At 42.7% G+C, this 21,465-nt stretch overlaps 1 protein-coding gene across 3 annotated transcripts in view; it reads right to left on the bottom strand.

Annotated features, from left to right (window-relative positions):
• Nucleotides 1–21,465, bottom strand: part of HMCES (5-hydroxymethylcytosine binding, ES cell specific) — a 43,824-nt gene that overhangs the window by 8,637 nt on the left and 13,722 nt on the right. For 2 of the 3 annotated variants that reach the window (XM_085898383.1, XM_085898384.1), the window contains exons 4-6: nt 20,858–21,001; nt 15,824–15,946; nt 2,276–2,838 (exon numbers count right to left, since the gene is read on the bottom strand). In XM_085898383.1, coding sequence (XP_085754509.1) covers nt 2,276–2,838; nt 15,824–15,946; nt 20,858–21,001 — 830 coding nt within the window. The remainder of the gene's footprint in view (nt 1–2,275; nt 2,839–15,823; nt 15,947–20,857; nt 21,002–21,465) is intronic. The other variant, XM_085898385.1, reaches the window with a different exon arrangement.

The following is a 21,465-nucleotide window of genomic DNA, read 5'->3' as shown; positions in this document are numbered from 1 at the left end:
GGATGATGTCTTAGTAAGACAGTAAGATGATGCCATAATTATCAAATTTTACCTGAAAAGTGGGTAAATTTGGTGGCCATTTTGATTTTTTGCATTTTACCAACCGAAGACATCATCCTCGGTCAAAAATTTCAACAGATTCGTGATCAGCGTGAAAAATGGCCATAAAAAAAACACTCATTTCAACGGAACAGAGAAAAGGTCGATGTGTGCCCAACCCTACTGTTGGGGGAGGGTACAACACAAAAAAAAAACAAGAGGTAGGAGTGCAGGGGAAGTCTCAGCCAAAGGTATTCCTGGGGGTTAGGAGGTGTAAGGTCAGTACAAGGGCAGTGAAAAATTGGGTTCTTTTGTAAAGAGCAACTCCACTACCGGGGCATGGTTCAGGCCTATCAAATCTGAGGAGACAGTAACTGGGGAGAGACACTCAGGAGTCGGGGACATCCTGTGGGATGAAGGATTACGTTAAACAGATGATGTCTGGTTTATTGGCAGCGGTCTGGATTGAGAGATGTCAGGTAGGAGCGGAGACCTTGGTTGTTTGAGGCCTACACAGTTAGAGATAGGGTAGGAGGAGGTGTTGGGATGGTGTAGGATGGGGGGAGGATTTGTGGGGGGCAAGGTGAGGCTTTGGGGAGGTGGGATGAGGGAGAAGGTTTGAGTGTATGGGGTGTGGGGAAAAAAATTGTGCACACTGCGGAGGAAGATTTGAGCGGGTGAGTGAGTAAAGTTTGAGTGTGTGGGGTATGGGAGATAGTTTTTGTGTGTGGTGTGCGGGGTAAGGGTGAAGGATTGATTGTGTGGGGTGTAGGGGAATGGTTTGGAGCAGTGATCTTCACTATTTTTTAGAGAGGGGGGTACTTTTGTCGACAAGACATCAGTGTGAGGGCTGCCACATCACCTGCAGGACTCCATAATGGCTGTTATTAGACCCTGCCTCCACATACTCTTCCTCTTTGTGATTAACTGAGCTGCAAGCAGAATTGTTTGAATACTGCAAATATCCTGACGTAGCAATGTTACTTTTATGCTTTGTGTTGTAACACTCATTTGAAACCATTGGGTCAATTTGATAGCATTTATGGCAGATTATGATGGGGTGTTTTCACATTTGTGTATTATTGGCCGCACTTTCGGCCACCAGTGGGTCACGGGCTGTGCAATGAAGAATAGGGGTTTAAAGGATGAGGTGAGGGGGAAGCATTTATGGGGTGGGGTGAGGGGGATGCATTGAGAGGGGGGGGGGGTGAAGAGGGATGCAAAAAGGGGAAACATGAAACTTTGACGGGGTGGGGTGGGGGTGGATGCTTCTCCCGATTCCATTTCCGCAACTTTGCCAGACGGAGATAAAGATCATGGGATGGTAAATTAGAACGCTTGTGAAACGCATGGAAAAATGCTGTGCTGTATGAGCGGGGGTAAGGGGGTGAGATTTGTGGATGAGGTACAGAGCAGACAAAAACATGAGAAAAATAATCCTTTTGAAGAAGGAGGAAGAGGAAGAAGAAGAAAAAGAAGAAGAGGAAGACAAGATCGTGGTCGAGAAGAGGAGGAGGATTTGCGAAGGAGATATAAGGGTCGAAACTCATTCTTAAAATTATATTTTTTTATTTTTTAAAGAAGCGTTTATATTTAATGTAGATTCAATTTGGAAAAAAGAGGGGGGATGTAGAACCAGGAGCAGAAAGAAATTCAACAGAAATGAGAATCATTATGGAGTGAAATATAAAAAGGTTTTTTGTTTGCTTGTTTGTTCCAATTTTTAGGATAGTGTGATTCCGAAATAGGATTATTTCGGAAATTTTAGGATTCTGAAATCGGATAGTGTGAAGAAAATAGAAGCAAGATACCTGGGAATCAGCCTAGGACCAAACCAAGCAGGGCACACTTTCTATATGAGGAAAGCTTTAAAAAATGCCTTGACAATATGAAATGAATAACACAAAACAATGAACTAATTAACATGAAATATTGCACAGGATGAAACAGCAACACACTGACGAATGACACACACAAAACATGACAAATTGGTTCAGAAAACTAACTTTGGTGAAGTGGAATCGAGTAGCTCAAATTTCTCCATGCACAAACGAATAACCCAAACCCGAAGGGCTGGGGGAATCCCGGTAAAAATAAAGCTTTGATACGACGACGACCGGTGCATGAAACTAATAATAAAAAATTATGGAAACAACAAAGAATAAACCACAACCAAAACTGTGAACCTTATGATTGTCAAGGTGTATAAATCACTATACAGAGTTGTACTACTTACCTATGGTGCAGCCACATTAATTTTGGGGAGGCAGGCACAGTGATGACAGTATAGGTGTAAAGGAGGTCCTCACCACCTGGCTGCTTCCAACAGTCAAACAAACCTGCCATGGTCAAAAGCTGCCAAGCAGCCTCACTCTTCCCCTCAATTTTTTCAACAAACTCTTCTGTTTTTGGTTTTTTTTCTTCCACACAGTCACTCTCTAATTTCAAAGTCACATCCACATTTTTCACTTCTTCCTCTTGACTTTCAATACCACCCTCAGTTGTCAATTCTTCCTTTTCACTCTTAATAGCACCCTCAGTTGTCAATTCCTCCTTTTCATTTTTTATAGCACCCTCAGTTGTCAATTCTTCCTTTTCACTTTTAATAGCACCCTCAGTTGTCAATTCTTCCTTTTCACTTTTAATAGCACCCTCAGTTGTCAATTCTTCCTTTTTTAGCTGTTGCTTTTGACTTTCAATTCCAAACTCAGTTTTTAATACTTCCTTCTTCACCTCTTCCTTTTGATTTTCAACATCAATCCCTTCAGGGCGTGTCATCTTTTTCACCATATCCTTGCCCTACACGCAAGGGATAAAAGCAATGAACAATATATTGGTCTGACAAGGGTGACAATCGGTGGGAGGTGCATTCAGTCTCAACTGCTTCAACACAAAATTATATTACTCCATTTGATACAAAAATAACCAAAGCTAGGACATGTGAATCTCACAAATATACTTCATAAATGAGAATACAAAAATTAAATAAATGGCAAAAGTTTAAGTTCATGTGTTTCATTCCATTGTTAAAATTAACATCAAAAACACCAGAAACTATCTTCCACCAGTGACAAAACATCAGCACTGATCACTTGACAGAATGATGAATGTTAATTGCCAAATAATCCAGTGAATAATGTTGGCAGAAAGAAAAAAAAAAAAGAGTGTGTGTGTGAGTGAGAGAGCGAGAGCAAGAGAGAGAGAGAGAATACAGTAAAACCCTCTTAGTTGGCGGCCTTTTTAACCGCGAAATTGGCTAATCCGCAGGTCCACCATGGACCCCAAAATTTAAACATGAAATCGTAGTATTTTTTGGGTGGAATGTGGATCTTTGATCTCAACCGCGGTCTGAACCGTTGTACAAGTGTGAATGCGCAGATGTTGGTGTAAAACACACAATGGCTTGTCAAATCACTGACATATGTTCGCTAACCACCAACACCTGTCTTTGATCTCAACCGCGGTCTGAACCATTGTACAAGTGTGAATGCGCAGATGTTGGTTTAAAACACACAATGGCTTGTCAAATCACTGACATATGTTCGCAAACCACCAACACCTGTCTTTGATCTCAACCGCGGTCTGAACCGTTGTACAAGTGTGAATGCGCGGATGTTAGTGTAAAACACACAATGGCTTGTCAAATCATTGACATATGTTCGCTAACCGCCAACACCTGTCTTTGATCTCAACCGCGGTCTGAACCGTTGTACAAGTGTGAATTCGCAGATGTTGGTGTAAAACACACAATGGCTTGTCAAATCATTGACATATGTTCGCTAACTGCCAACACCTGCTATAATCCGTGGTTTAAGCCAATAATCCACCGTTTAACCCAACAATTGAGTCTTTTTTGACACGCGGTGAGCGAATCTGAGGTGGCAGGGTGTCATAAACTCGCTCTCACCTCTTCTGTATAAAACCTCAGGCCAAATCCATTTCAATCATAACCTTAGACGACTTACTACAGACCACGCATTGATTATCCGCGATTCTACGACCATTCTACAGCTTTCTACAACCTTTTCAAACATCGAAGCAAGCTTCTTCTTCTTCATCTCCCTCAGACATTGCTGTGACGTCATCGGTCAACATGCCGGGGGGGAAAAGAGGAAGCACACATCCAGAACTGTTTCCGAAAAACTTTTGTTAGTGGACAGGATTGTTTCTGGGAAGGAGAGTAAAGCTAAGATATCCAAGGAAACTGGGGTACAAGAGAGTACCTTGAGAGGATGGGTGAAGGAGGAGGCCAACCTTCGCTCCTTCGTGCAAGACCTCGACGAGGAGAGCGGGCTGAGCTGCAAGAGAGCCAGGAAGGCTCAGGATCCAGCATTGGACAAGGCTGTCTTCGACTGGTTCACTTGTACTCCCTATCCGCGGTCCGTTGGTACAAGATTATATTTTATTAATATTATTCGCGGTTTTCTTAATATTATTGACGGATCCGCGGATCGTCTAAACCGCAGATTTTTATTTTATGGACCCCAACGGCCACGATTTAAAAGAGTTTTACTGTATGGAGAAGTCACAGCTTCTCCTTATTCGGATTTCAGAAGGTGGAACTGAGTCCTCCCAGGGCTTGTAATATCCACCTCCATTTTATTAAGGGATCACAGTTAACGAACCAAGCTGTGAAATTTTCTTGTTCTCAAAGTTTTATTTGGAGGACTCTTTTTCAAGATCAGTCACTGAGCCCAGACAGCTTCCAACTGTAGTTTGTTTGTAGTAATATTCCCAGGGATAGTTTGTTGGATCTCTGCAAGGTATTTTTTTATCATTCCCGTTGCTCCAATTATCACTGGTACAATGTTGATGCTCTTCAGCTTCCAGGATCTTTTGACTTCATTTTTGAGATCCTAGTATTTGGTGATTTTCTTGATTTCCACATTTACTCTAGTAGCTCATGGTGGTTTTGTATGCACTTGTATGTCCAGAGCTAAACTCTTCAAAAATCATCTAATTGAAGGTCATTGAACAATTTTTGGTTGGTAACACATTTGCCACTGACGGCGAAATAGGTGAAATGGCCACGCCCGTTTTTAAGCGAAGTACTACCACCCGCCATTACTGTATCTCCAGAACCGTTGGACCTAGAAGGTTGTGTGACCACTCAAAATGTTCGGAATGGCCGCATTATGGGGGGTCAGTAATACATTTCCATGTCCAAAAGTCAATGGTTTTTAAGATATTTGCCAAAAACTGATTTCAACATGTTACGGACTTCAATTATTCATAATTGTTCCTTCTTCTTTTGTTCAATTACTTGACTCCTGAAGATTTTAGGTGGGCAATAATCTGCTTTAAAAAGATTACAATTAACCATATTATTTCTTTGTTGTAGGAGGCGCTAGGTGTTCAAGTGTTAAAGAGTTCTCTGGTTGATGTGCTGCCCTGCCAAGTCATTGAGAAGTCACACCTGGTCAAAGGCACTGGTGATATACCAGTCATTTTCAACAACACCATACAATGATAATCAAAAACACAGTATTGGTGATGATTATTTCCTTTGGTGCATGGCAAGACAGAAGTACACAGAGCGCGAGGAGGGATCTTTTCCTAGCTTCACAGCAACAATGAGTGCGCTCCAGGATCAACTGAAATTTGATATTACGAAGACGTCATTTGTATGACGTCTTTGTATCATATCCTTCCATATGTCGCGACGGAAATGGACACAATATTCACATCCATGCTCAACTTTCAAGATGTCTTGAAGCAAAAGAATGCCATGTCGGGGGCATGATGGGCTGATGAAGGGGTGTATGCAATTGCAAAAGAAATCCACCTGTTGAAGCCCAAACAGGTTGGTAACATATTCCTTGGAATGAGACCATTTCACATGGAGAAGATTGCAATCGCTTGCCTTGGAAAGTTTCTAGGCTGTATCGGTATTGATCTGGCTTTGATTGAGACTGAAGCCTTTGGGAAGCTTGTTGTGGAGAATAGTGTCATGACAGGAGGTCACAACTGTAAAGGCAAGGAGGCAATGAGTCTGGTATCGGAGGTGATGACAGTTCTTATGTTTGAGGAGTTTCAGACTGACCAGGACAGTACTCATTGTGAATTAGAGATGCAAATAGAGACCATGGAAACTAAGATGCAGCAGGCTTTAGATGTTGACCATACAGAATTCAGGGAAATTTGGGAAGAAAGCAAGCTCTTACATGCGGACTTGAAGAAGTCTTTCACAGAATGGAAAGAAACATCGGGCAATGAAAATGTGAGGTACTGGAGCTTGTTTCTGGATGAGCTGTATCCTATCCTGAGGGATCTTACACACTCTATTCGACAAGGCGATTGGCATCTTTTCATTTCAGCTGTGCGTAGGTGTATGCCTTTGTTCTTCGGGTTTGGCCGGACAAACTATAGCAGATGGGGTACGCTGTTCCTTGAAGATTGCCTTGACATACAAAGGAAGTTCCCGGGTATCTACAGATGTTTTATAGATGGTGGATGGGTGATGTACCACACTCTCCGACAGGGCAGTGCAGTAGGCTTTGACATGGCACTCGAAAAGTTTTACAATAAACCCGCTAAGGTTGCAGGAGGTATCATTGGGATGACAAGACAGAAAGAGGCAGTAGCCTTATGGAATCTCTTAAAGCATGAGAAAGATCTTCATGTGGCACAGCTGCTCGAATGGTGTAACTTGGGCGACAAAGACGACAGTGAACTGAACCTACACCATGAGTTCAATCCAAGTTCTACGAAGATTGGCCATGAATGCGCAAAGACACATTTGGATTACATAAAATCCATAAACAATCCATTCAGCACTGGGATCAGACTTCACAACATCTCTACTGGAGCTGATATCCCCCAGTAGGTTGTTGACGGATTACTTGAATGCCTGGAAAGTGGAGAGAAGAGTTATAAAGAGTTTGTTGAGACCAGATTTCGGAATAAGGAGAAACACCTACATGACACAATACCTACTAACCGCAAGACTGTTTTCGTAAAAGATGCTTCTACACCGTCCACAGCGAAGAAATCGATGGCAAAAAAGATGCTGCAGAAACGATTAGGTACATTGATTATGCCAGAGAAAGAGGTAAGGGTACAGCATGCTGGAGCTCCTGAAGTATGAATTGACCAGCACATCCCAGTTCCTCACCACTGAATGTAAAGTTGGCATCAGATTGAAGAAGCCTGATAAAGCCTCCTTATCGAGAGAACTAGTCAATCAACTTCCAGAGGAGAAAAGGAATGTCAAATGTGATGCTCAGATGACAATAGTGGACTTCATAGCACTTGTGCGAAAACTACCAATGAAAAAGATGGGCCTTGACACATTTGGGCAATTGGCTGAGAGTCTTTCCAACAGCATTCTTGCTCAGGGTTCTGAGTCCACAAGAATAGACATTATTTTTGATGTTTATCAAAAATCATTAATCAAGCAAATGGAATGTGCACAGAGAAGTTCTTCTGAAGAAATCACTATCACCATCAGGTCTGACAATCAGAAACTTCCTGTCGATCTTGATATGTTCTGGAGCTCAATGTTGAACAAAGTAAGGTTGCAGGAGTTTGTCTTCAAGTGGATGCTGCAGAATGTTGTGTCAGAAAAGGAAATTATCTTTGGAGGAGTATATGGGGGTGAATGTAGGAAACTGTTAGCTGGCACTGAAACACAGATCGCAGAGCTCTCAAGCAACCAAGAAGAAGCCGATGACAGAATCATGTTCCATATTAATGATGGTGTTGTGAAACACGGGGCTCAATCAGTCTTGGTTGACTCACCTGACACAGATGTCTTTGTCAACCTCATCTTCCACTTCAAGAAAACCTGGCAACTACAAAAGCTGTTTGTAAAGCTTGGTAACCGGAAAAACAAGAAAACTGTACCAGTCCACCTGTTAGTTGATCAACTGGACAACGATTTGGTGTCGTGTCTCCCAGCCATTCATGCACTTAGCGGGTGTGACAGTACCAGCAAGGTGGGTCCAAAACTGTCTGGCATGAAAGCATCCATGGATCTCTCCCTTCTGGAAGGGTTTGGTGTAGAGCAGGGGTCGGGAACGTGTGGCTCGCGAGCCAGGTATGGCTCTTTTGATGATTGCATCTGGCTCGCAGATAAAATTGGAGTTTGAAACTTGGAAAGCCCAATATTTCTCGCAGAAGCTTTACCTATAGTTTGAATGGTGTCGTGCTTCATTCACGTGCAGGGCTGAACTTGGCAGAAGGAGAGAAGAAAAAACACCTCCGAATTGTCTGAAGCGGTTTTTGTTTCGTCCAGTCATGCGGCCGACGCGAGTAGTGATTTCGGTTCCTCCAATGACGTGCCGCCGCCGAGACGCGTCACGGAATTCATCTCGACCAATCACGCGCCACCGCTGAGGCGACTCGTGATTTCGGTTCCTCCAATGACGTGCCGCCGCCGAGACGCATCACGGAATTCATCTCGACCAATCACGCGCCACCGCTGAGGCGACAGCATCCCAGAGTCGGCCGGCCGCGCCGCACCTCTCGAGTATGTCAGCCCGTGCGCAGGCCAGCCAGACTCACTTGGGTCAACATCTCCCTCTCTCTCATTTGCTCAAAGCTAACCCTTCGACGAAGAAGATGGCGAAAAGAAAAAAAGATGAGGAGTATCGTACATTTTAGGACGAATGGGCCGAAGAATTCGCCTTTGTGGAGAGAGCAGGTTCTGTGGTGTGTCTAATTTGCAATGACAAAATTGCATCGATGAAACGGTCGAATATAAAGCGGCACTTCGACACACGCCATGCTACCTTTGCATCAAAATACCCTGCGGGAGACAGCAGAAAGAAAGCGTGCCAAGAGCTTCTGAGCAGGGTGCAAGCCAGCCAGCAGCAACTCCGTGTATGGACCCGGCAAGGTGACTATAATTCCGCCAGCTTTGCTGGATCTTTGGCAATAGTGAGGAACGGAAAACCATTCACAGATGGCGAGTATGCAAAAACGTTCATGCTGGATGTCGCCAATGAACTTTTTGATGATCTTCCGAACAAAGACATGATAATCATACGGATACAAGACATTCCTCTGTCGGCAAGAACTGTTCATGATCGTACCATCATGATGGCAAACCAAGTGGAGGAAACGCAAGTGAAGGACATAAATACAGCGCCGTTCTTTTCCCTGGTATTGGATGAGTCAACAGACGTAAGCCATTTGTCGCAGTTCAGTGTGATTGCAAGATATGCTGCTGGTGATACACTGCGTGAAGAAAGTCTTGCTGTTCTGCCAATAAAAGGGTCCACAAGAGGTGAGTATTTATTCAAGTCTTTCATGGAGTTCGCTCAAGAAAAAAATCTACGAATGGATAAACTTATCTCGGTGTGTACTGATGGTGCTCCGTGTATGGTGGGGAAAAACAAAGGATTTGTGGCGCTTCTCCGTGAACATGAAAATAGACCCATCCTAAGTTTCCATTGCATTCTACACCAGGAGGCACTTTGTGCTCAGATGTGTGATGGGCAGCTTGGCGAAGTGATGTCGCTGGTCATTCGTGTGATCAACTTTATTGTTGCCCGAGCTTTAAATGCTCGCCAGTTTAAAACACTGCTGGATGAAGTTGGAAATAACTATCACGGTCTGCTTTTGCACAGCAATGTGCGTTGGTTGTCAAGAGGGAAGGTGCTTAGCCGTTTTGCGGCTTGCCTGAACGAAATCCGGACTTTCCTTGAAATGAAAGGGATTGAGCATCCTGAGCTAGCCGAAACTGAGTGGCTCCTCAAGTTTTACTATCTCGTGGATATGACTGAACATCTGAACGAGCTCAACGTGAAAATGCAAGGCATTGGAAATACAGTGTTATCCCTTCAACAAGCCGTGTTTGCTTTTGAAAACAAGCTGGAGCTCTTTATCATGGATCTTGAAACAGGTCGTTTACTACATTTTGAAAAACTGAGACAATTTAAAGATGCATGCACGGCAAGTGAGCCCACTCAAAACTTTGATCTCCACCAGTTAGCTGGCTTCACATCCAGTCTCCTACAGTCATTCAAAGCACGCTTTGGAGAATTTCGTGAGCACACTCGTCTTTTTAAGTTCATCACCCATCCAAACGAGTGTTCACTGAACACAGCCGACTTGAGTTACATTCCTGGTGTCTCCGTCAGAGATTTTGAAGCAGAAGTGGCTGACCTGAAGGCCTCAGACATGTGGGTGAATAAGTTCAAGTCACTGAATGAAGATTTGGAAAGAATCGCACGACAGAAAGCAGAGTTGGCGAGCAAGCACATGTGGACAGAAATGAAAAAACTTCAACCCGAACACGAGCTGATTATCAAAACTTGGAACGCGCTTCCTGTCACATACCTCACACTGCAGCGTGTGAGTATTGCTGTATTGACCTTGTTTGGATCTACGTATGCATGTGAGCAGTCATTCTCACATCTTAAAAACATCAAGTCCAACCTACGATCACGTATAACGGATGAAAGCCTCAACGCTTACATGAAGCTTAACCTCACCAAGTACCAACCAGACTACAAAGCCATCAGCAAATCCATGCAGCACCAGAAGTCCCATTAATGGTGAGTATTATAACAACATTATTTAAAAGAATAAATTCAGAGGCTTATTATACTCACATTTAGTTGAATTGAGTCTTAAAATATATTATATGGCTCTCACTGAAATAGATTTCCAAATATTTTGCTTTAATGGCTCTCCGAGTCAAAAACGTTCCCGACCCCTGGTGTAGAGGAACTGTCACCACAGATGATAAGTAATGCTGAAAAATTCCTTATGTCTGGATTAAAGAAGACCGACTGTTCCACATTCGATGAGTATCGTTGGGAGCAGTACCACAACTCCAAGAAAGAGCTCGACTTCAACCAGCTTGTGTGCTGTTCTTCAACGCTACGAGAACACATAAAGCGAGCATATCTGCAGTGTAAGATGTGGTTAAAAGCTCCAAATCCTGCAGTCACCAAACCAGATCCATGACAGTATGGTTATAAAGCAACAGATGTTGGAATTACACCTGTGATACTGCCAGTACCATGCAGGCCCGATGACCTGCCCCCTCCATGCAAATGTCCAACATCATGTATGAGTACCAAGACGTGCACTTGCAGAGAAATGAACATAAAATGTGTGGTGTTTTGTGGCTGTAGTAAAGGCAAAAAGTGTAGAAATCCATATAATTAAACTCTAAAATATGGACAATGTGCAAAATTACAACAGGTAATATAATAAAGGGTCAGAACTGTAGTGCGTACCATGCTTAAATCAGTTTTTGGCAAATATCTTAAAAACCATTGACTTTTGGACATGGAAATGTATTACTGACCCCCCATAATGTTCCTATTTTGCCGTCAGTGGCAAATGTGTTACCAACCAAAATTTGTTCAATGACCTTCAATTAGATGATTTTTGAAGAGTTTAGCTCTGGACATACAAGTGCATACAAAACCACCATGAGCTACTTTAGTAATTGTGTAGGCCAAAATCGCTGGGTATGGACACCTCGATTAGCAATGCCGTATTTTATTTGTTGTACCCAATACTATTGATATCTGATCGAAATACTTTGTTACCTTCTCATTCTGCGAAAGGTTATGTATCGGTTGCTGTGTATGTGTGTGTGTTGTGTGTGTTGTGTGTGTTGTGTGTGTTGTGTGTGTTGTGTGTGTTGTGTGTGTTGTGTGTGTTGTGTGTGTTGTGTGTGTTGTGTGTGTTGTGTGTGTTGTGTGTGTTGTGTGTGTTGTGTGTGTGTTATTCGCATAACTCAAAAAGTATGAAACCAAATCGCTTGAAATTTGGTGGGATGATGGGTTATTACCCAAGGAACATTTGATTAGATTTTGGGAGCGATCGGGTCAAAGGTCAAGGTCACGGAAAGGTCAAATTCGTATTTTTACCATAGCGCGGTCAATTTTGATCTAATTGGCATGCAACCGATGCCAAAATGTTCAGAATTCATTGCCCAATCTTGTGATGGGCGACATGGCACAATTAAGTCATTACCCTTGTTTTTAAAAGAAAATGTCCCAAATCCTGGCATTATAATCAGTACCAAAATATATGTTTGTGGGAGATGCCAATGATTATTTATTTGTTTGTTATTCGCATAACTTAAAAAGTATTAAACCGAATTGCATGAAATTTGGTGGGATGATTGGTTATTAGCCAAGGACAATTTGATTAGATTTTGGGAGCAATCGGGTCAAAGGTCAAGGTCAAGGTCATGCAAAGGTCAAAATCGTCTTTTTACCATATCGTGGTCAATTTTTATCCAATTTGCATGAAACTAATGCCAAAATGTTCAGAATTTAATGCCGAATCTTGTGATATGCAACTTGACACAATGACGTAATTGCCCTTACTGGCGGTTGGGGGTCAAAGGTCAGGGGGGTCACGACCTTGCAGATGTGCGTATTTTTATCATAACGCAGTCAATTCTTATCCGATTCGTATGAAATCAGCACAAAAATGCTCCTTGTTCTGTTCCCTACACTCTTATGCCAAGAACAAAACAGTAGCGGCGGCGAAGGTATATGCTCTCTACGAGTGCCCGTTCTAGTTTTCTATGTTCAACCTCGATGGGATCGATCAGCAAGTCGCATGTGAGTCCAATTCCTTGTTTCCAATTGTTACTTCTGGTTCATGTTTACATTAATCTTCTGAAACTGGGATATTGATATTTTATTTTTCGTTTTATATTTTTCTTGTCTTTTTTTGCAATAGTTGGGGCTGTACTTGCTGCTGTTTTGGTTTCATATATGATATATTCTATTCACACCTGACTTTGGAATTTTTTATGAGGCGGGTTGGAGATACCTTTTCTGGCTTGCGGTCTTCGTGTTTTTTTTAACGTATAAATTGGGTTCAGGAGTCTGTTGAACTTTTCATGTACTCAGCCAATCCTGCAGTTGTCTGTGCACTTGGTTGAGTTCCACGAGGACATTACCTCCTCCTCGTCTCAGCAGGTACATTCTCGGGATGCATCGATTTTGGTTGAACATTTTGTGAATAGTGACGAGTTCCCTTGTTTTGATATCTAGTTTGTTGATTTTGATTGTGGCCAGTTTATCATTTCCCAACTGTATTGGAACACTGGTACTGCGGGTTGGTTTATGGATTTGATTTTGTTGGGGAGAGGTATGTTTTCAGGATCAGCGTCGTTCTATGCAGTTATTCTTTGGTAATTATTTTGCACATTAATATGCGACATATTTGGTGGCCATCTTCTACTCCAAAGTATTTATATGATGCTTCATTTTCCAGCTGCTGTATTGTTGTATTCAAGTCAAATTTTTTGTTGTCCATTTTTGTTCGTTTACCTTGTATCAGTGTGCACTTGGCACACTCATCTAGGCCAAATTCCATTTGAATGTCATCAGAGTACCATTTCACTAATTTCAGTTGTTCTGCCAATTTTTCATCATTCAGTGCAAAGAGTTTTAAATCATGCATGTACAGCAGATGTGTCATCTTTCCTGTTTATTTGGACATCGTTCTTTAGGATGTTAGGGTGTAACCATGTCCTTGCTCAGTGCAACCAGAGGTAGGCAACACCCGAGGGGGAAAGGCTGTCTCCCTGGAAAATCCCGCGTCACATCTGCACCCGTGGTATTTCAATCATTCATTTTGAGTGCTGTAATATCAGTGTGGTATTCCAGATCTCCATTGATTTCTCAATCAGTTTGATTATTTTGGAGTTGATCTTGTACACTTGCATGCATTTTATCTTCTATGAATGTGGGACAATATCAAAAGCTTTTTTGTAGTCTATCCAGGCTGTGGACAATTTGGTTCTTCACATTTTCGTTTTTGAGTATGGTCTGTTTAGTAGTAGGTGGTCTGTTGTTCTGTAGCATCCTCTCTTAAATAACTTCTGCTCTACCTCTCAGTCTCTTTGTTGTGTTTGGTGGTGGTCCATCATTTCTATGATAATTCCTGTTGGAAATGTACATGTTGTTGGTAGACATGTTATTGGTCAATATTTGCGAGGTAGTTTGGTTTCTTCAGATTTTGGCATGAGGAAGGTGTTGCCTTCTGTGAATCATTCATCTATTACTTCTTCTTGGATAAGTTCATTGAATGCTCAAGCATAGTGAATGTGGAGAGTATGTGATGACTTTAGCCAGAAGTTTAGAATGCCATCTGGGCCAGGGCTTTTGAAGTTTGGCATTTTTGCAAGTTGTGGTGTGTTGTGTGTGCACAAGTGGTAGGGGATACAGACAAAATTATTGCAGTGATGGAGGCCTATCAGACAGACATGATGTCCAAAGCTATCTCGTGGAGACTTAAATGTAGAAAATAAATGAGAGGAATACCACATGTGCTTCTCCAAGAACCCACACACCGTTACCCTCCCTAATTCTATGCAGAATATTCAAGTTCTTTTTTCAATTGCAATTTTCTTTCATCTGGAGAACCAAATCCCTGTGTTAGTTTCTCTTGCTCAATTTTTCATCTGTGAACAGCTACCCATCATGTTCTCCTCCATCCACTCCCAATTTATTCCAGTCTCGCCAAGCCCCAACCCATTTTCCTTCTGGCCACACTCCTACTATCATGTTTACATTTTAATTCCCAACTGTCCCTCTGTTGGTCTGTCAACCAGCTGTCTTCTGTTATTTAGGTCCTTCCTGAGCCTTGACTTCCAGATTAAAAAAACATTGAAATAGATCAATGTTTTTTTTCATTTTGAGATGTCAACCTCAAGTTTTTCACTCATACTCATTTTATCCATACCGAATGAACTGTCACTCCCTTAATTATGCATGCTGAATGTTTCACAAAGTTCATCGATATAACCATTCTGATGTACCATACTCTGTTACAAAGCACCGGTGCTGCTGAAGCAGTTTCTTGGCAAGGGTTATTCTGTATCGTTTGCCATTGCCTCCCAGTAGTGGTTAGAGTAGGAAATTGAAATTTGGCCATGGTGCCGGTGATAGCTCCCCAACTCTTCGTGAATGATACTGTGGGATATTTAACATCCACCAACTAATGCCTGCAGACGGGTCACCCAGTTTAACGTCCACCTGAGGGACTGCACACACACACACACACACACACACACACACACACACACACACACACACACACACACACACACACACACACACACACACACACACACACACACACACACGCACGCACGCACGCACGCACGCACGCACGCACGCACGCACACACACACACTGATGACTCACCTTGCCCGTGAAACACCGGGATGACAGTTTATAGCTGGGCCAAGATGTGAACCCAGGCTAGACAGCTTAGAGGTGAGTGTGCATACCTCTAACGCCTTGGCCGTCCTGCCAGCCATGATATAGTCATTACCGATGGAAAATAATATCACAATCAAACAATGCTGCATTTGTTTATGACCAATAATGGCAGGATAGCGAGTTATTTTTGGAGAGGGTGAGAGTTTATGGCTCGTTATCCAGCAGGCTACAGAAATTCTTTCCCAATTTTGAAACCTGTCTTAACTATCACATCAAAGCAACTGAAGATTTTTTTTAACTAGAAATAAGGATTAAGGTGAGACCGATTGAAGGAGATTCCGATTTTCTTTTCTATAGCTTTTTCGGTTCATGGTGGATCTTGTCCATAGGCAGGCATGCATGGCATTGCAGTGAGACATCATTGCATCGTTACTCGAGTAACAAGGACAAGGAGGAATTTAAAGAAAAATCAACAAAGTACACAAGATTTGAATATGGGTTGTGTGCTCATATGGAAATGAGGTACATGCTCAGCATCATGAGCAATGGGCTCACATGAGAATTCAAAACAAGGTAATCTCATGTCATATACAAAAAGTAGCATTCCTTTGACAAAAAAAGGTTGTAACTTTTAAAACCTGGTTTTCAGAGAAGTAGATGAAGTATGGTTGCTTCTTTCCATTCTTGTTTGTTTTCCATTCATAAAATCCATCTGCCAACACGACACAACGTTGTCCTTTCATAAAGGGCACCTAAAATCAGGTAGGTGAAAAATAGGGAAAGAAGTAACCACACAAAAGATATATAACAAGAACAATTTGAAAAATGATCATTCTCCAAGAAAATTAAAAAAAAATGAACAGCTTTAAGATGTTCATATTCTGGTTTGCTGCCCAAAGGCAGGCCCAGTACTGCCAAAGCAGTTTATTGGCAAGGATTATGTTGGGTGATTTGCCATTGCCTTCCCAGCAGTAGTTGGGGCAGCAATTTGTAATTTCACCATGATGCCAGCGATAGCTCGCCCACTCTTCACCATGGACACCATGGTGGTGTTAATGTCCACCAACTAATGCCGGCAGACGGGACACCAGTTTAACGTCCATCCAAGGGATGGCACATACACATTAATGAATCACCCTGACTGTGAAACATTAGGATGACAGTTTATAGCTGGGTTGGGATTCAAACCCAGGCTAGACGGCTTAGAGCAGAGTGTGCATACCTCTTGGCCATAGCTGTAACCACAAGGTACAATCACAAAAAAATATAATAAAAGTTTTTATAGTACATTATTACTTTTCTGTCAAATTATTATGCTTCACTTGCAGAATAAAAACAACAAACATCAAATCTCTGACACTACCTTGAAAGCTCAAATTAATACTGTTGCGAATTTGGAAGCTTACTGCACACAACAACCAGGTCCTATAGATCAGTTATATCGGTAAGTATGTGTTTCTAGGTAGGGTCCCGCCCTATGTTTAATGGGTCATTAAGTGTACGTGTGCTGCGAAATTATTTTATAGTTAAGATTTCTTCACCACCAACATCTACAGTCAATACTAATACATCCACTACAACGCCAACTTCCCGCACTCGACCGGTCGCCATTAGGCACGTGTTTTTGGCTGAGGACGTGGGCGGAACCTTCATCGCCTCGGGTCGAAGCTCCGCTCCGAGGAGGAGCAGAGAGCGTTTCCTCCAGCCAATGAGCAGAGGGCGAGCACCACGCGCGCCCCAGCCAATCGGGAGACCGCCACGAGTCGCCTGACAACCCATCGTCCAATCAGAAGACGAGTGGCGGGGAGAAGAAGTCCCTCCCTCCTCAAGAAAGAGGAGAGGATGGCAGTTTGGAGAATCGTGGCGATTGCGGCAGACGGTCGGAGATTGGCTTGGTCTGGACTAGTTTTTCGGGAGACCGTGTGATCGCGGTGACTGCGGAGGGTTCTGTAGACGGTCGTGGTCGTGGTTGGAGCGGTCTGCGGTCCTTTGGAGGGTTGGTCTGGTAGTCGAGCAGCCAGAATCCTAAGCCGTGGACTTCGGGTCGTGGGTTCAAGTCCCACCAGTGGTTCGGAGTCGGTGTGGCTGCACGAAGCGGATAGGTACCCTGGCCTGGCTTGACCGAGATAGACCCATGGGGTCCAGTTCTTTTGGGTGCGTGTGCGTGTGTGTGTGTGTGTGTGTGTGTGTGTGTGTGTGTGTGTGTGTGTGTGTGTGTGTGTGTGTGTGTGTGTGTGTGTGTGTGTGTGTGTGTGTGTGTGTGTGTGTGTGTGTGTGGGCCCAGTCTGTTAAGTAAAGCTGTTTAAGTGTTTTCTTTTCATATTACATTTCTTTTATTTGTGATAACTCTGCTCTGCGTCTCCCCTCCCCGATTATTGTTATAAATAAATCCCTTTTGTTAAATGTTCCAGCTCGTTTATGTGTTTCTTTCATTGGCTTGGCACGCTGTGTATTGAGAGATAGCGAGGGTAAATTGTTCATTTGGACCGACAGGCCTCGGTAACCATCCCCTCGGGTTACACACGGTTCGAGCATGGTAACGGCTCGTTCCGCTCGAGGCCTGTCGAGGGTGTGAATTCCCCGGTAAGCTTTGCCGCATGGGTACTTAGGTATATTGAAGTTTGGCAATTAACCTTACCCCACGCGGTTGAATTATTGGCGATTCATGGTCCTGTAAGAGGCCCGTGCCTTTCGGACTTATCCGAGGGTCACGACCTAAATTCCCGTGTGTTCGGTGGAGCAGACTCTACTGCTCCCTCTCGCGGTCATGCTCGCCACCGATACCCGGCCCCACAACAATACTACACAAAAAAGTGACATCTTGGAGGGGATTTCACAAACCATTCCCCTTCAATTTTTTTTTAACCAACATATACAATTCCATAAAATTGTAATTCAGCCATGGTGCCAGTCAAGCACAAGGTAATTATAGATGTCACTTGGAATGCAAGCATAACAAAGGCATATTGATTTCGTTACCCCGTTCTCCAATCGTATCAATAACTAAAGACTTGAGACGTTTTGGGCACCATGAAGTAGTGCCTGTGTCACTATACCGATCTTCAATCAAATCCACCACAGTGCTCTGGGAAATATATTTATCATTACGGATTACCCCTGATTGTTCTGGTGGCTGATCATGGGTGAGGAGCGGCACGTCACAAACAATTTACGCATAATCTTCCTCACTCCGTCCCACTACATCTTACAAGGAGCAAACCTAAAAATATTCCACATACCTAAGAAGGGCAAGTCCACCCTCATTACAAGTGCAAATTGAGGGGGTGCAGAGATGTAAAGTGTGGCATCTGTGAGCCTGAAATTATGCTGTTATGTGTGGCATGCCTGGAGTAACAGGCACCAGTTTTGATTTGGTATATCCTTCAAGATGTGTATCCCTCAAGACAGGAGTGTGGCCTGTCCCTAATGCCAGAGTACACAGTTTCTCCATGGTGCACGTGAATCTTTGTGCTCGTCAGTCAGTCAGTCAGAGCTGCAATATTCTCACACACTATCCCCCCACGTACTCTCAGAAGTACATTTGTCAAAAGGAACACTGTAAACAACTCCCGTGCACACCAAAGGTGGCATGCTATCCTCAACATCACTGAGCAAGTTTCACGGCATTTTCATGGGTTGAAATGTTTCATGAACAATCGTTAGTTCCTCACATCCCTGTTTTAGGACATTGGGCACCAAATAGTCTTCCATCAAATCTGCTTCCAAACCAGCTTTCACTCCCTCCATGTGGTTTCCCTATCAGTTGTCTTCTTCGAAGGCACTCAAAGTTGTTTTTTTGCCTCCCCCTCTGTTTTCCCACCAGGTGGAATCCATTCAAGGTGGAATCCAATCAAAGACCACTTCTTGGGTAGTCGTAGGACATGACCTGCCAGCCTCAGACATCTCTCCGTCACAATATCACTCAGGCGCTGTTGTCCACTCTGTGCCACAACATCCTCATTGGTGACGTGGTCTCTCCATGAAAGAAATATAAAACATGAACATTCACAGCCCTTACTAGAGGGGGAGCACTCGGTAGAGTGCAAAACCTCCGCCGCCAATACTGCTTGGTCACTCAAGTGAACCTGATATCCTATTCATTCAATTTGACGTCAACAGTGCTCACAGAGTTATAGTTTGCAACTTTCCCTTTTACTTTTAACTTTTACATACTCGATTCATTCGTCATAACTAGATTCCTTGAGACAGAAAATGATTTTACGTGGGTATATCCACCTGAAGTTCCAAAATCAGCCGCAATTATAACTTTGGCATGTTTTTTTGTTGGAAATCACTTATAACATGTAGAAATGCAAAAAAAAAAAAAAAAAAAAAAAAAATCGAAATTGTTGAAAAAAAAAGTTGTGAAAATTTTTTTTCTCTAAATTTTTTTTTGGGGGAGGGGGGGGGGGTTGGAAATGCAAAAAAAAAAATTCAAATATTTTTTCAAAATTGCCGCCATAGCGACATATTGGATTTTGACCAAGTCCAAAATCTAATGGCATGATCCTTGGACCATACCTTATCCCCCCCACCAAGTTTCGTCGAAATTTGTCGAGGAGTTTTCCCGTAATACTGTTCGCAAACAAACAAACAAACAAACAGAAAGGGGTGAAAACAGTAACCTCCGATCTTCGATGGCGGAGGTTAAAAATCCTTTCCAGTAACTCAGACAGACCAGACTAGAATGGGAGTAAGATGAAACCAGCCTTTTGTTAGATCTCAAGCAAATATAATTCCCAATTTAATTGCGCAGAGCAAATGTGACATGAACAAAAGTTTCTGGTTCTCCAAGATAGTAACAAATATAAGAGATTACAAAATACATTTTTACCTCCGTCACCGAAGGTGGAAGTTAGAATTTTTAAAGTGATTCTTCACCATTGAGGGATGGGGCCAAAAACGATATATAGCACGATGTCTCAAAAAGTTGTGGACGGATTCGGACGAAACTTGGTGGGCAGGTTGGGTGTGCAACAAGGAAGAATTTATTTAATTTTGGTGAATATCCGAATCAAGATCCGGATATGAGATTATTTTAATTCTTAAAGTGATTCTTTAGCATTGAGAAATGGGGGCCAAAGACGATGTACAGTATAGGTATTTTGAAATGGTATTTCAAAAATTTTTGGGCCTGATATATTCTACTGGATCAGGCATTGCGTGGTGGAGGTATGCGCTCTACCGAGTGCCCTTCTGGTACGTTATATATTCACGAGACGAGTCCCAATATTTACAAATGAAAAATTCCGATACAATTCCCTGAAAGTACACTACACTACTACAGTTCACTATTTAAATGTTAAAATTTGCAAAACCTTCTCAAATGGAGATAGATGATATCTCTCCCTCCCATACCAAACCTCCCTCTCCTGTCCTCCTTGTGCAAGTGTGCTTCAAACTGCACTTGACCAGCACTTAAAATTTCCAAATTTGGGACCCTCACCCCTCCCCTCCTCCAGCCCCAACCCCTCTATCATCAGGGTGAAGCAAATCTCAAAATTGAGAACAATAATTTTGTACCAATCATAAACCTAATGCAGAATAGCTACGAAATGCATCTTGTAAAATACAAAAATACAGTATTATTATCTTCCGAGAAAAGAAAACAATTTGTTCACGTGCACAACAGGGTTCAACACAAACAAGAAGAGTCAAGCAACCTTGAAAGTTTTCTTCTCCTGCAGGCTCTCACTGCGGCAATTGCTCATGTTGTACTTGGAATTATCTGCATTAGAATCCCGAAACCAGGATGGGACTAGGCCCCAGCGCATAGCCATCAAGATTTGCTCTGAGCTGTCTGCTTCCTGCATCAGACAAAAAAAGAAAAAAAAGAAGAGCTTAGGGCCAGGAAGAATGGAGATCTCAACCTGGCATTACCAAGGATCACGCTACATAAAGGACAGTGCGAGATGAACACAAATATTTTCACAAGGTAATATGATCGATCCTAGACAGCGTTGTTTATGTCTTAAAATGGCTTCATCAGTAATTCAAAAAATGATTATGTATACCTGTGAAAGCAAATCAAAGGACACAATGAATACCAAAGTGTTGAAACCACAAAGTCGAATAGGCATCTCCACAAGGCATTACCACAAATAACTTGCATGAAAGGAGCACAGTGTGCAATGGAAACATGGATTTGCAAAAGTATGTAACAGCAGCAGCCTGGCAGGATGGCCTACACCAAAGGTTCCCAACATCAGGTCAGAACCCAAATCAGGGTTGTGAGGGGTTCTCAGTAGGGTCACAAATGGTAATCAGGAAA

Source organism: Eptatretus burgeri, chromosome 10, assembly GCF_056783735.1.
Source record: "Eptatretus burgeri isolate ZD-2024b chromosome 10, Ebu_testis_v1, whole genome shotgun sequence".
NCBI lineage: Eukaryota > Metazoa > Chordata > Myxini > Myxiniformes > Myxinidae > Eptatretus > Eptatretus burgeri.
Note: the sequence above shows the minus strand (reverse complement) of the source record. Positions and strands in the feature narration are given on the sequence as shown.